Source organism: Stegodyphus dumicola, chromosome X1, assembly GCF_044657685.1.
Source record: "Stegodyphus dumicola isolate Sdum_Otavi_A_Nest chromosome X1, ASM4465768v1".
Taxonomy (NCBI): Eukaryota; Metazoa; Arthropoda; class Arachnida; order Araneae; family Eresidae; genus Stegodyphus; species Stegodyphus dumicola.
The window spans coordinates 77,108,666-77,122,151 of NC_140780.1; the positions used below are offsets into that span (position 1 = coordinate 77,108,666).

The window sequence follows — 13,486 nt, forward strand, 5'->3', positions numbered from 1 at the left end:
TAAGACATTTAGTGATGAGGTCATAAAGGAAAAATAAGAAGCAGGCTGGTAGACCTAAGGAGTTAAGCAGTGCATTTCGAAAACTTCTAAACAGTTACATGTAGAATCCCAAATGTTGCAGGTTTTTGCAGTGCAATACTTCTGGGTGCACTTTTGCCACCGTATATTTTTCATTCTCTTTCGTGGGGTATTTTTGCGAAAAGATAACACCCGATTATTTTTCGTATGGTAAATGCAAGTCTAGACACGTTAGACTCGGTTCATTGACAATGGTGTTCACAATTATAGTAATTTTCACATTTGGTCTTTTGTTTCCAGAACTGATGGGTAGATTTTGAATAAATATGGTATGGACATAGGTTGATATAACACTGAAAATTTATCATATATTCAATGTAACAGCTTTGGTATACACTCACGATTAGGCATAATGTTTATCGGCTCAGGAAGGTCTAAAACAAAGGGCTGCAAAATCGAACGCGAAAGGAGGATATAATATGGGGCCTGTAATAGTAATACAACTTTCACAATGTCACTTGAGACTGGAAATGAGCCTTTTTTACATCGTTTACTGAAACATGATTTTTACACTATTTTAGCACGTTTTTTACAGAAAAAGATTTCAGTCATTCAAAATACGTTTTACTACTCTAGAAGTTAGAATTAACTTTTCATAAAGTTTGCTTGAGATCTGTACATCAGTCCTCCTTTCGAAAGGGTGGCGGTCCCTAAATTTGCCGCTCCTCTTAATACATAAGCAAAGAACAATTAAAAAGCAAAAATTACATGTAGGGAAATAAATTAAAACTCTATGGTTATTTTTACTTAAAGTTTATTTTAAGTTAAACTTTAACTACAGTATTTTAAAATTATATTATAACCATCGATGACATTACAAGCGTTTACTGTTGTTATATAGATAGTACAGAAAAATTTCTTAAATGAGAAATATATATTTTCATTCCTTAAAAACTTTTAAAATGATTTTTATTTAAAAATCTCCTCTCTTAGTTAAAAATTACAGCAATTGTGTGCAAAGTTCGCTGTGGTATTACAACATTTGGAGCTTTGCTCTTGAGACTATGTTTTAGAATAAACTGCAAAAATTCAAAAGAACCGCTCTTACACGCCCCTATTTTGCTTTCTCTAGCAGTAATGAAAATAAAACTTTGAAGCATTTCTAGCTAAACGAAGAATTTTTCGTTATTTATGTCACCATCGTCTAGTCTCTTGGAAATAGCACCAGCGCCCTAGGCACTGAATTAAGTTTCAATTAAGCCCGAATACTCATGGACTAAGTTGTAATCAGGTCCTGAGTAAGGCATTTGAATGAATATGAAAATATATCAGGGAGGCAGATAGGAGAGAGAAGCGAGACGTACATGAGACATACCTTTGTTTGGGAAAAAGACTGATGCAACTAAAATGCACAAGTTTTGAATAATTGGCCCTTTCGAGATTCTAGGCGGAACGCCTCATTACTGAAAAACTGAAGCTAAAACCGCTTTTTGGAAGTCGAATATGAAAGTAAACTTTGTCACACACGTCCACGTACAAAAGTAGTTCCGTGGACATATCATGGGGGATGGTATCCCGTGGTTCAAGCAACGACTACATATTTGTGTAAGCTGAGACTAAGCACACGAGGATTACCTGCTTACGGAGGATATGCCTTACTCGCAGATACTTTAAGGTGATTGGTCCATTTCATGATACACATGAGAAAAATTGTGGGAACGATTTGCTGTTCCGCAAGTATCAAGTAATAACCGACAATTTAAACAATTGTAACTTTGTAACAACGTTTAATTTATTTACTGCCCCCCCCAGAGAGGTATGATTATACACCATGAAGCAACTGAGAGTATTTAGAGGTTAAACGGTATTTAAATTCGTAGAAAATAAAATAAATGAAACACAGATTGAAAACGCATTAGTGAAATTTTCATTAAATTTAATTTTTTGAAGATATATTTTTAGATTCCTTTATACTTTAATAACAGGTCTTAAAAGTTGCATAATATTGTAAACCTTTAGTTGCTCAAAAAGGTGTGATGGTTAACGGCGGCTGGCTACTATCTGACTATCTGATAGCGATGGGCGATACTTCAGCAGTCATCTAACCTTTGGGTTATTTCAGTTATGCCTTATCTCCTTTGCAGGTGCAATTACTTCATGTTCATGTAGAAGTGCAAAGGGACACCCAATGTTTCCTATGAGTAAATGTGTATAGCACTTCCATTCTTGCAATTACTTCAACAATCATGCAAGGTTCTGTTGTTTCAATTATGCCTTTTATCCTTTGCAGGCGTAACCCTGGACAATGCTCTTAGTGAAAAGACGGCCACCCATGGTATAGAGCTTAATAAAATGTTTTTGGTAAAATACCAATGAAACAGCTTGTGCGTTTCTCTGTTCCACTTACCTCAGATTCTGGTACAGATATTCTTATCCGTTGCCGAGAACGATCATCCCGGTCATACTGTTGGTAAGTATGATCATATAAAGTACCACTTGGACTTCTCAAAATTAAGTCTCCTACTCTTTCTATGTGAGACGACATAACAGTGAAAACAGTATCTTTACCAAGCTCTTCATCTATGTACACGTATTTAGTAATAACAGCTTCGTCAAGATCGAACATTTCATCTTTGAGCTGAAATAATAAATTAGTTTTAGTTTTTAAATGGAGCATATATTTCACATGCATTATTAGAAGGACTCCTAATACTTATAAGAAAGAGCATTGAATTACTGTACAACCTTTTAAAAATTTTTCGATACGATAGGTTAAATTCGATTTTTCGATTCTATTTTTTAAATTTTTCGGTATGATAGAATTAAATTTCCCACTTCACGAGCGTTACATACTGTTTCATTAAACAAGAAATAATACACATTGTTCTTTGATTAATAAACTGAACTGCAGTTTTCTAAATTGTTAGTAGCTCATAGGATTCAGGAAAAATCAGATGCTAGCAACCTCAAATATTCAAATAAAGCAAACTAAATATTTTCACTAAATTAAAAACATAATTAATCTTTATTTGAAAAAGTATAATTATAAATTAAAAGAAATTTAGAAGTACACCTGAGAGAGTAGAGGGAGAGAAATTTCGAGAGTGGACATCAAAGACAGCTCTATTCTCAAACTAACATATGGACCTAACACCAGGAAATTTTGCTATTATTAAAGGAACAAATATTTTTAAAGAATGAATTTCATTAGATAGGTACAAAAACAATTACTGACTAAATTACAATTTGTAACTAAAAATGAATGTTAATATAAACTGATCTTAGTTTTGACATGTGATTACACAGACATCATGATGTGGATGGACATGCTTAAGAAATTTCTACGTGTTGGATGTAATTTAAGTATGTAAAATAAGAGCGCAATGAGAAACGTACCTGCACAGGCTGCAATTCAACATCGGCTTGGGAAGTGATGGATTCCAAAAATGCCGAGTCTAAGGCATAGGATGAACGTTTACCGTCATAGGCAAAAAAATAACCTCTACCACCAGTAACCATTGTCATATTTTCCAGTTTTTCGCTAGCGTTTGAGCCAAATGCAACAGCATTTATGACAACATTGTGCTTTAGAATTCCTGGAAGAATATCTTGTATAAATGGTTCGACATTTTCTTCACCATCTGTTATTAGCATAATCAATCCACCTTCTGCGGTACCATTATCATTCGTTAGGACCTTAATAGAATAGGAAAAAATTATCCATGTATGTAATCATATTACTGAATCGAAATAAGAACTGATATTTCAAATATTATAATGTTTTTTAATTTAATCAGGCATGTAGATTATTTACCAGAACCATTGTTCGGCCCTTATTTTTCTCAAACAACAATCTTTTATCAGGTTAATTAATTTTTTTTTGGGGGGGGAAGAGCTATCCAAAGATATTTGAATTATCTTCTAGGGAAGATTTACGGAAATTTTATGGGTCTCCTGAATTTTACCTTATTAATTGTTTTATTATTATTCAATGTAAATGAAGCATAAAAGTAAACGTATGTAGTGTATGAATAACGCATAAAATAGATGAAAACTTTTCTTTTAGTATCTTATTCTGTGAAAGTTAGAAACATTTAAAAATGTAACTTATAATAAGTGCAAATTTTGACCAATTTATTTCAGTAGATAAAAATTTAAACAGTGCAGTTTGATTTTGAGATTTTTTATTTTAAAGAAATAAGTTTGTAGAGACATTAGGTATTTTTGGAAGCAGGCAAGATGAAAAATTAGCAAACGCCTTCGCCGGGAATCGAACCACGGACCTCTGGAATACCGGTCCAGCGTGCAGAACCACTACACCACGGTGGCACGCTAGGAAGGCGGGAGAAATACCTTATAAGTTAACATCGAAATATTTTAGAGTTATTTACGCATTATATTTATAAATAAATTGACCCCGTTTCCTTAAGTTGTACTGCTACTCTTTAAAAAGTTTACACTCGATGCCGCGAAATTTGTTGGACATACTTCACATGTAAATTTCATACAACCGATAAGGAAATATCGATGCATAATCTGTTCCGAAAAGGAATAAGAATGATGAAAGAAACGTTTTTTACTGAATAGCTATTTTATTACAGTTTATCACCTGGAAATTACAGGGCGCTCTGAAAATATCTAGCAAAAATGTAGAGGCAGAGAGAAGAGACTGAAACAAGCAGATTTTGTAATGGAATGTGTGTGCCAAAATAGCTCATTGAGGCGGTACAGGAAGCGTAAGGTAAAAGTGTTCAGATGGCGAATATGCCTTTCCCAGCGCGGTTTCTAGCGGTACGCATCGCTCCGCAAACAAAGCGTAAAGCTCGCTGATATGCATTTTATCTATGGGTTTGTGACTACAACGGAACAGATAAAAAAAAAAAGAAGTATAATGAACGACTGTTTAACCCATGTAACACCTTTGGGCAGCTGCTGCTTTCGGTTAACAATATACTTCATTCGAAATCTGCACGGAGAATGACAATTCACGCCATAAGAATGCTTTTGCCTCCCATACAATAGCACTCTCTACCACTTAAAACACTCCATTTGAGCATTCACATTCCATTACAAATCTGGTTTTTATTGTCGCCTCTATCTTTCTGTTTGATACTTTACGAGCACTCTGTATATGCCTTGAAAATGATTGCCGTCGTCTTTATTTGAGGTTTGACGGGGAAGCGTCGTGATATGTATATGAGCGAAACATTCTTCCACAGGTCGATATCTATCTTCACAGTATTCGCATCTTAGGAATTCTGTAATTACGGTTAAATTTTTCTGTTTATGCATTATGCAATATTCGGTAAAAGTATAGCTATATTTAGTAGCGTGGTAACTATATTGCCCTTAAAAAGTTAAGGAAAAAATATTCTTTTCAGCTTTAGTGTTGCCCCTAAAACTAATAAGAACGTCAAAACCCTTATTAAGAAAAAACGTATGATGCAAAATACAATCGATAGAAAAGTGTCACTATCTCTTATAAAGCGTTGGCACATAAATTTAAATTCAGATATACGTGACGATATTCTTTAGATGATAAGAAATTTATTTTGAAAAGCATTTATATTTGCTGAAGATTCCTCTATGAAAATACTGGAAACGATATTCTAGAGAGAAATCATTTGCTGGAATTTTAAGATTACAAGTATTTGGCTGGATGGAATTTTGCAGGCTAAATCTGAAAGACAATTAAATATGAGCCGTATTATCTTCCACAGACTGAGAAATCAATTTCTCAGCGAAAGTACGGAGACGAGATGAACATTTTCAGAACTTGCGGTGGTGACAACTCCTGAAGAGCGCTTTCTGATTTTTTTTTTTTCCGGCTTGATGATGACAAAAGAGAATGATGCCTCAGCTTGTCGCCGTTATTTCTGCACTTGCAAGGGAAAGAATACCTTAATCTACTGTGGAAAGAAGACTGCATATGCATGGAATGCTTGTTAAGAAGATCGGCTGGTTGATTCCAGTCACCTCTTCCTACAGAGCACAACGACTGAGATGGGCAACAGAACATGTCACGCGAAGCAGACAGTAGAGCATTATTTACAGCATTATTAGCGGCTGTCATTCTTAGCATTGTTTACAGCTTAGTCTACAGGTATTATCTACAGGTGACAGGTGAAAGCAGGTCCGGGCGGCTAGCCTAAACTAATCGGGTATCATCCGGATTCCGCAACTATCTGAAGCCACACTCCGAAATTGAGACAATACATGGCCATACAAGGGCAAAGTATCAGAGTTTTCTGCATGCGGAATTAAACCTTCTCCTGGTTACATCGCATGTTAACACAGTGCTATACATACTTATTACACTATATGTACATCTTATAATATGCATTGCATTGACCATTGCACTGTACTTAAGGCACATTTACAAAACTCATTGTTACAGATATTATCTACAGAGGGATTCACTTTGTGTTGTAAACTATAAAGTTTAATGAATATCATAAAGCTATTAAATCTTGATTCAGAAGTCAAACAACAAAAATCAGCGTTAATTCACAAAATTTTCACAGGACTAGTTTCGATGGTTTTACCGAACCATCATCTTCAGCTGCAAAACCGCAAATGAACAAGATAGGAAATAATGTTAGATCGTATCCATTAGCTAAATATTTAGTTTCTAGATTTTCCACTCTATTAGACAATAACATTTACACCATAAAAAATTCAATAGAGTTTGTAAAAAAGGTTAAAAACATTTCTCCTCGTAATTTACTCATGGTTTCTTTTGATGTAAAATCATTATTCACCAATGTCCCAATGGAGGGTGCATTAAGATGTCTAGAAACCAGACTTCGCGAATTTCATTTCTCTTGCATCGAAATTGATGAGCTAATTTCTCTTACTCAACTTTGTTTGAAACAAACACATTTTGTTTTCCAAAATAAATATTACAAGCAAACTGAGGGATTAGCCATGGGAAGCCCCCTCAGTCCCATCCTGGCTGATATCTACATGCATTATTATGAATCAAAATTGTTTGAAACTTTAAACTTCCCGGCATGGTTCCGCTACGTAGACGATACTTTTACCCTGTTTGAAGGTAATAAAGATGATTTAAATAGAGTTCTTTCAACAATGAATTCTATTGATCCTGCTATTCAGTTCACTTTTGAACTTGAGACTTGCAATTCTCTTCCGTTTCTCGACATTCTGGTCACACGTAACACATCCAACTTCAGTACTACAGTTTACCGTAAACCTTCATCGGTTTGCCTTCCACCACACTTTAAATCATGTCATCCGACTAAACAAAAGTTAGCTTCATTTTATTCCTATGTTTTCCGTGCTCTTCAAGTTTGCTCCTCCAAACTAGCCCTTGATGAAGAACTAAATTATTTAAAAGCAATAGCTATTGACAGGGGCTTTTCACCCAACATTATTAATCAAGCAGTTAAAAAATTCTCATCTCAACACACTAAAAGCCACACTCTTATTTTAGGAGATTATAAAAATTCTGTTGTCATTCCCTTCTTTCCATCAATTAGCTATATAGTTGCACATATTTTGCAGAAATTTAACTTTCGGGTTGTTTACTCTCCCATCAATAAAATTCCAACTTCTATACTCAAGGACCCCATTCCGGATATGAATTCCTGGGGTATTTATAGGATTCCTTGCCAGTGCGGTTTAATTTACATTGGCCAAACTAAGAGAGCCTTAAAATATCGCGTCAAAGAACATGAGGCATATGTTAGAAAAAAGGAAACACAGAAGTCTTCTGTTGCTCAACATTGTTGGTCCGAAAATCACACTTTCAATTTTTCTGCTGCCAAAATTATTCAAAAAACATCTTCCATTGGAGAACTGGATTTTCTAGAGGCATTTCACATTCATAAAAATCTTTCTGTTCTAGTTAACGATCCTAATTCCAATCCAAATTTGCCTTCGGCTTTTAGAGAAATTATGTTTTAGTTCTGGTTTCGCCAACAGATGGCGCCACTTGCTTATTCTTATCCAGGCTTTCTTATCTTATCTAAACATTATTTCCTATCTTGTTCATTTGCGGTTTTGTAGCTGAAGATGATGGTTCGGTAAAACCATCGAAACTAGTCCTGTGAAAATTTTGTGAATTAACGCTGATTTTTGTTGTTTGACTTCTGAATCAGTATTTATTCGGCGTGTTATTGTGTCTTAACTATTAAATCTTGTTGAACATGACACATAGTGAGGCGATGTTATCTTCACTTCAATAGGAATCGGTTAAGATGACCTACACTCCTGTATTGCTAGCGGGATCTGTCATAGCTCAAACATACAGGAGCCACATCCTCACTTCTTATATAAGACCATGTACAGGCAATTTTAATGGTCGATAACATGTGCTGGCAACCATTACGAGAAAGGTATTCAGAGAATGCAACAGCCAACTCGAGCACCAGATAGTAATGGGAAGAGAGCTGCCGTTTCGTCTTTTCCTCCAAAGTTCTTAAATGAGTTTCAAAGGGGTATAGAAAGGGGTGTTATCTTTGCTGTCAAATGAAGGAAGTATCTAATTAATCGACAACATGATGAAGAGCTATCAAGACAACATTCGCGCCAGAAGAAAACATATTCCATAATAAATTTATTCTTCTAACTTATTTGAGCAAAAGACATTTGCTCCAAATCTCATTAACTATGGGTTTGCTGATAACCTGGACTTATACTTTTTTCCAGGAACAGAAGATGCATAACTCTTATGAAATGTAGCAACTCATTACATGGTTCAGATATGTACGTATTTTCATGTTTCTGTACTGTTTGCGTTTAAAATCTCCTCCCTATAAGCTATTTGTTCCTTACCTTCTGAAGGGCAATATACTAAATTAAATTAACAATTCACATGTAATACGATTAACTAAGATCGAATGCCTTCAAGATATGACATCGAAATAACGGAATTAACCCAAAAGAATTCCCTCCTTTCATTCAGGTATTAGCCAACTTTCATTTCCGATGATTTCAAAGAAGATTTGCTAATTTGTGGAAAATGTCCTTCCCTTTTTATCATACTGCAAGGAGCCAATTTAAAATAGCTAGTTATTGTATATCGGTCATTATTTTTATCATACATGCTCAATTAATTTTTTCCAAAAAGGTTTTAAACAATACATTTACATACACCTACAAAAATGATAAAAGAAACAGAAAATACATTAATAAGCGAATGGCATTATAATAAGAAACATAAATATTGACTAGAATTATTATAAGAAACATGATGACTGACTTGTATAGCTTTTTCTAAAGCTTTGCCAATTGCTGTTAGTCCACCATCATCCTTTGCCGGCAAATTTCGGCTAAGCTGATCTCTTGTGACATTATTCACTTCAGTGAGGTTATTTAAAATCCGAGCTGTTGAACTGAACTCTACGATGCCAAGGCGTGTACCATCAGGAACACGATCTTCGATTAGTCTGGTAGCCGCGCTATGCAGAAGTTTCATAGGTTGTCCCTAGCAAGGAGAACAAAAATAAAATGTTGGTTATTAAACTTGCAAATTTCAGTTGCTTTAATAAAAATACATCGTATAAGAATAAAATGTTAATAACTGACATTCATGCTTCCAGAAATATCTAGGACAAGAACATAACGTGAATTTGCACTTTTTGGTGACTGAAGTATACGGAACAATGTATCAGAAAACTCCGAACTCGTATCTCGTTTTGCTCTGAAATAAATAAATTCTTCATAAGAAAGTTCTCTACATTTAAGTTTTATTTCAAATCCAAATATTACAGAATATGATATATAACTAAATTACCTAAGTGTCTGGAAGTCAGGATGATTTGAAATGACATCCCAAGTGCTCCTGTAGTTACACATTGCATTATGCTTTGTAGGTGCAAACATGTTGTGCTTGTGAGTATCGTCATCGCAGAAACCTTCCATCTTAAAAGAAATAACTTAAACAGTAATTTCAGTATTTATACTTGGAAAGCTCACCATCGATTACATAATAGTTTACATTCTGATTATGCAGGCACTATATATAAGAAATAATTAGACTAGAAGCTTTTAAGTAAAGAAAATATATTTCCGATTGCAATCCGGAACGATTAAACAGTAATTAAGAGTTAAGCTATGAAAATACAGAACCAAAAATATTAATAATTCTCAAGCATGGGTTAATTGTTTATGTTAGAAACCAAGCGAATATTCTCTATCAAGATATGTGATATGTGGCTTTACGAACTCCTTTTATGAACTATAGTAATGGAGTAAATGTTCATAGAAATTCCGCATATAAAGAAATGAATTAATTGCTGAATGTTAACATTAATTTCCATGTCTACGTTTTGACATTTTCAATTCGACTTATTAAAATTCTATTATGTTACAAAATTACATCAGTTAAATGTATTAGAACCTATTTCAGTAAAATACATTACTAAAAACATAAATGTATTAACTATTAGGAATTACGTTTATTGCTTTTAGATATCTCAAATTATTAAGCAACTGAAGTTAAAACTGAAGGAAATAAATTAAAGATCTAATGCCACGTAGGAAAGCAACACTCTGAGAACTGGCTGTTACCTACTGCGTGTAAACTATCAAAAAGGCTTATATTTCTTGGAACGGCTACATTATCTAGTCGCGTGAGTGATAATAATTACCCTGGAAACGTAACTATCCCCATAGCTAGAAAGACCATAGATATAAAGGTTTCTAACGTAAAGAGGAAGAAAAATGATTAAGTAGAGGCACTTTCGCTTGATAATTATTAAAATATTATCAGTTAGCGTTTAATTTACTATCCTGTGAATTTTAAAGTTTTTTATTTTTAAACTACTTTTAACTTTTATATTTTGCTGATTTAAATGCATAAAAATAATTCACGAAAACCATTATTAAATAAACCATAGATATGATCGATATGTGGGCATGTGCACGTGAACCAAAACATCCTCATGCTCTTGTAAGCACATTTACTTCCGTAAGGCGGCCCATGTATCATTTGATAGTATAATTTATAAAATTATTTCTTAAAAAAATTCTGAAAATTTCAATTTTTTAAAATTTTTTATTTATTTCTATAAAATGAAACTTTTGAATTGTTTTAGCACAGGTTTATTGCTTCAGGTTATATTATAATAAACTGGGATATTTACAGACCGGCTCTTGATTTATCAACGTTTTGTTGTTAGGCATGTCATTCCGGAACGTGTTATATATAAACGGTTTCGGACAACACCCGTGTGTTAATTGCAACTGCAATATATCATAGAAGATATAAAAATGTATTTTCCTTTAGTTAATCAACACAGTCTTATCAATTATATCGTTGTCATTGATTGTATATGTTATCTGGCACATTTCATTCGTATAGATTTCCTACAAATCAACAATACAATAAATATGCAAAAATGTGAAACGCAAAAGCATTAAATTAATATAAGAAAAAATAATGATAGCCTCATACAATAAATTCTCGCAGTAATAAGATAAAATATAGGGTGACTCACAGAAGGTATGAAAGGCATGTACATAATGGAAGCTTTAGCTTCATTGCTGTGCATATTAGGTATAAATATGCAGTCGGTATCAACATCGCCGTTCGTAGTTATCGAACAGGGTCCTCCATCACGTGACTCTATCCATCCCTTGATATCACGAACACAACTTGTAGGGCGAATCTAAAATGACAATTAATATTGCAGTATATAATTTTTTAAACTGGAAGTAGTTATAAATGCTAACATAATTTAAATGTAAAATTATAAATACTTAGAAAAAGAGATTTCTAAAAAATGAAGTGACTTAAAAATTGTTTATGATTTTTGAATGAATTAAGATATGTAATCACTTCTGACCTTGCACAGATATCACAATGGGACTAAGTACTATGAAATAAAAGTATTTATTAAAACTTCAGGCATTAACGTCTCTCCTTCACAAAATATATTTTATTGCTTGGAATGCTCTTGAAGCAATTAGACAGTTTTCAATAACTCTTTTCAGTGTGTCCCAAAATTTTTTTTAGTTTTGCGTGGATGAGAATTATCATGACTGATTTAAGCAAAGTTATAAAAAGTGTCACTACTGAGACTCCTTATAGAATATTTTAACACTCCACCTCTATTATCACTTGCAAGTTCATAAACGCGTACAAGGGCGTATATTCATTTGACATGTTTTTTTTTTTTCATACTCTTTCCCCACAAGAGTAGCAATCACATTCCCTTGACGTCAGTAGAAACCACTGTGTAAACTGAATCTCTCTTCACCACTGTTGCTGTTGATCCAAACTCTTACATTTCCCATACTAAATGATGCCCTTCTTTCTGGTGCGAGGTTTGAACCATATAAATAACAGGCCTTAGTAGTTTTATAACATTTCACACGTTTTGTATAACATGGAATAATCCCTGATTAATGGAATAATGTGTTTTCAAAGGCACAAATGTTTCTTTTTTTCAGATCACAATTTTATGAATAACCATTTAAAGCGAACGAGATGGAAGAAAGTTCTTTTACTTCCAACAAAAATTATCTTTCCTAAGGTTTATCTGTTGCAATCGCGCATATGTATCTGGCGTAATTTAAAACTCACTATCGCTAAATATGTTCGAGAAATTTCTATATTTAATCATGTCACGTGTAGCCATATGTACAACTGATTTTCTTATGACAATGTTTAACTAGTGTAAAATCTCTGTATAGCATGTGTGTGCGAACTTTCTTTATTGCTCACACCTTTCCAACGTGCTTACTATAGCAGAGCAGCTTTCTGCTAAACTAACACTATAAAGTTTATTTATTTATTTATTTATTTATTTTACTTCCTTCCAGCATGCCTGCGTGGTATAACAGTAGCTCGCACGGCGCGTATTCGAGAGGTACTGGTTCGAATTCCGGTGACGGCATTGTACAATTTTCACGTTTGTCAATTTAAAAAAAAATGCTACCGACTGTGCAGTGACGCTCAAATTAAGCGGTGGTAGACAATAATCCTAATCTGTCACCACCAGGATTTGGTAACTAGGTCCCCTAATTCCCAATCGTCCTTTAAAAGTGGGAGTATATAAGGTATTTTCTCCCTCCTTCCAGCATGCCTTCATGGTGTAACGGTAGCACACTCGGCGAGTATTCGAAAGGTCTAGGTTCGAGTCCCGGAAAGGGCATTGCTCCTTTTTCATATCTCCTGCTTCAGAATAACCTAATGACTCTACAACATCTCAGCTTTCGGTGCTTCTTAGATTAGTTTAACTGCCCTCTCCCAGAATTTTGAGAGCAATTGTATAAATCTTCTCGGAGTAAGGAACCGTTGCTTTGAATTTTACTTCGAAAATTGCAGGCGTTTTTAACAGATATTCATTGGCAACGACGGATTTAATTAATTCTTAATCTCAGAACATTCTTCTACACAGCCCTACAGAGCACTGTCCACCAGCGGCCGAGTAGTAACAGCCGCTGAACACTGGTAGTTCGGTCCGGGATTCGAGTCCCGACGAAAGAGGACTGCCTACAT

At 34.3% G+C, this 13,486-nt stretch overlaps 1 protein-coding gene across 2 annotated transcripts in view; it reads right to left on the reverse strand.

Moving 5' to 3' along the window:
• The window catches only part of LOC118190825 (calcium-activated chloride channel regulator 1-like), a 55,167-nt gene that overhangs the window by 11,953 nt on the left and 29,728 nt on the right, over positions 1-13,486 (reverse strand). For both annotated transcript variants that reach the window (XM_035361606.2, XM_085808708.1), the window contains 6 exons: positions 11,481-11,651; positions 9,776-9,903; positions 9,568-9,682; positions 9,242-9,466; positions 3,415-3,714; positions 2,426-2,656 (listed from right to left, as the gene is read on the reverse strand). In XM_035361606.2, coding sequence (XP_035217497.1) covers positions 2,426-2,656; positions 3,415-3,714; positions 9,242-9,466; positions 9,568-9,682; positions 9,776-9,903; positions 11,481-11,651 — 1,170 coding nt within the window. The remainder of the gene's footprint in view (positions 1-2,425; positions 2,657-3,414; positions 3,715-9,241; positions 9,467-9,567; positions 9,683-9,775; positions 9,904-11,480; positions 11,652-13,486) is intronic.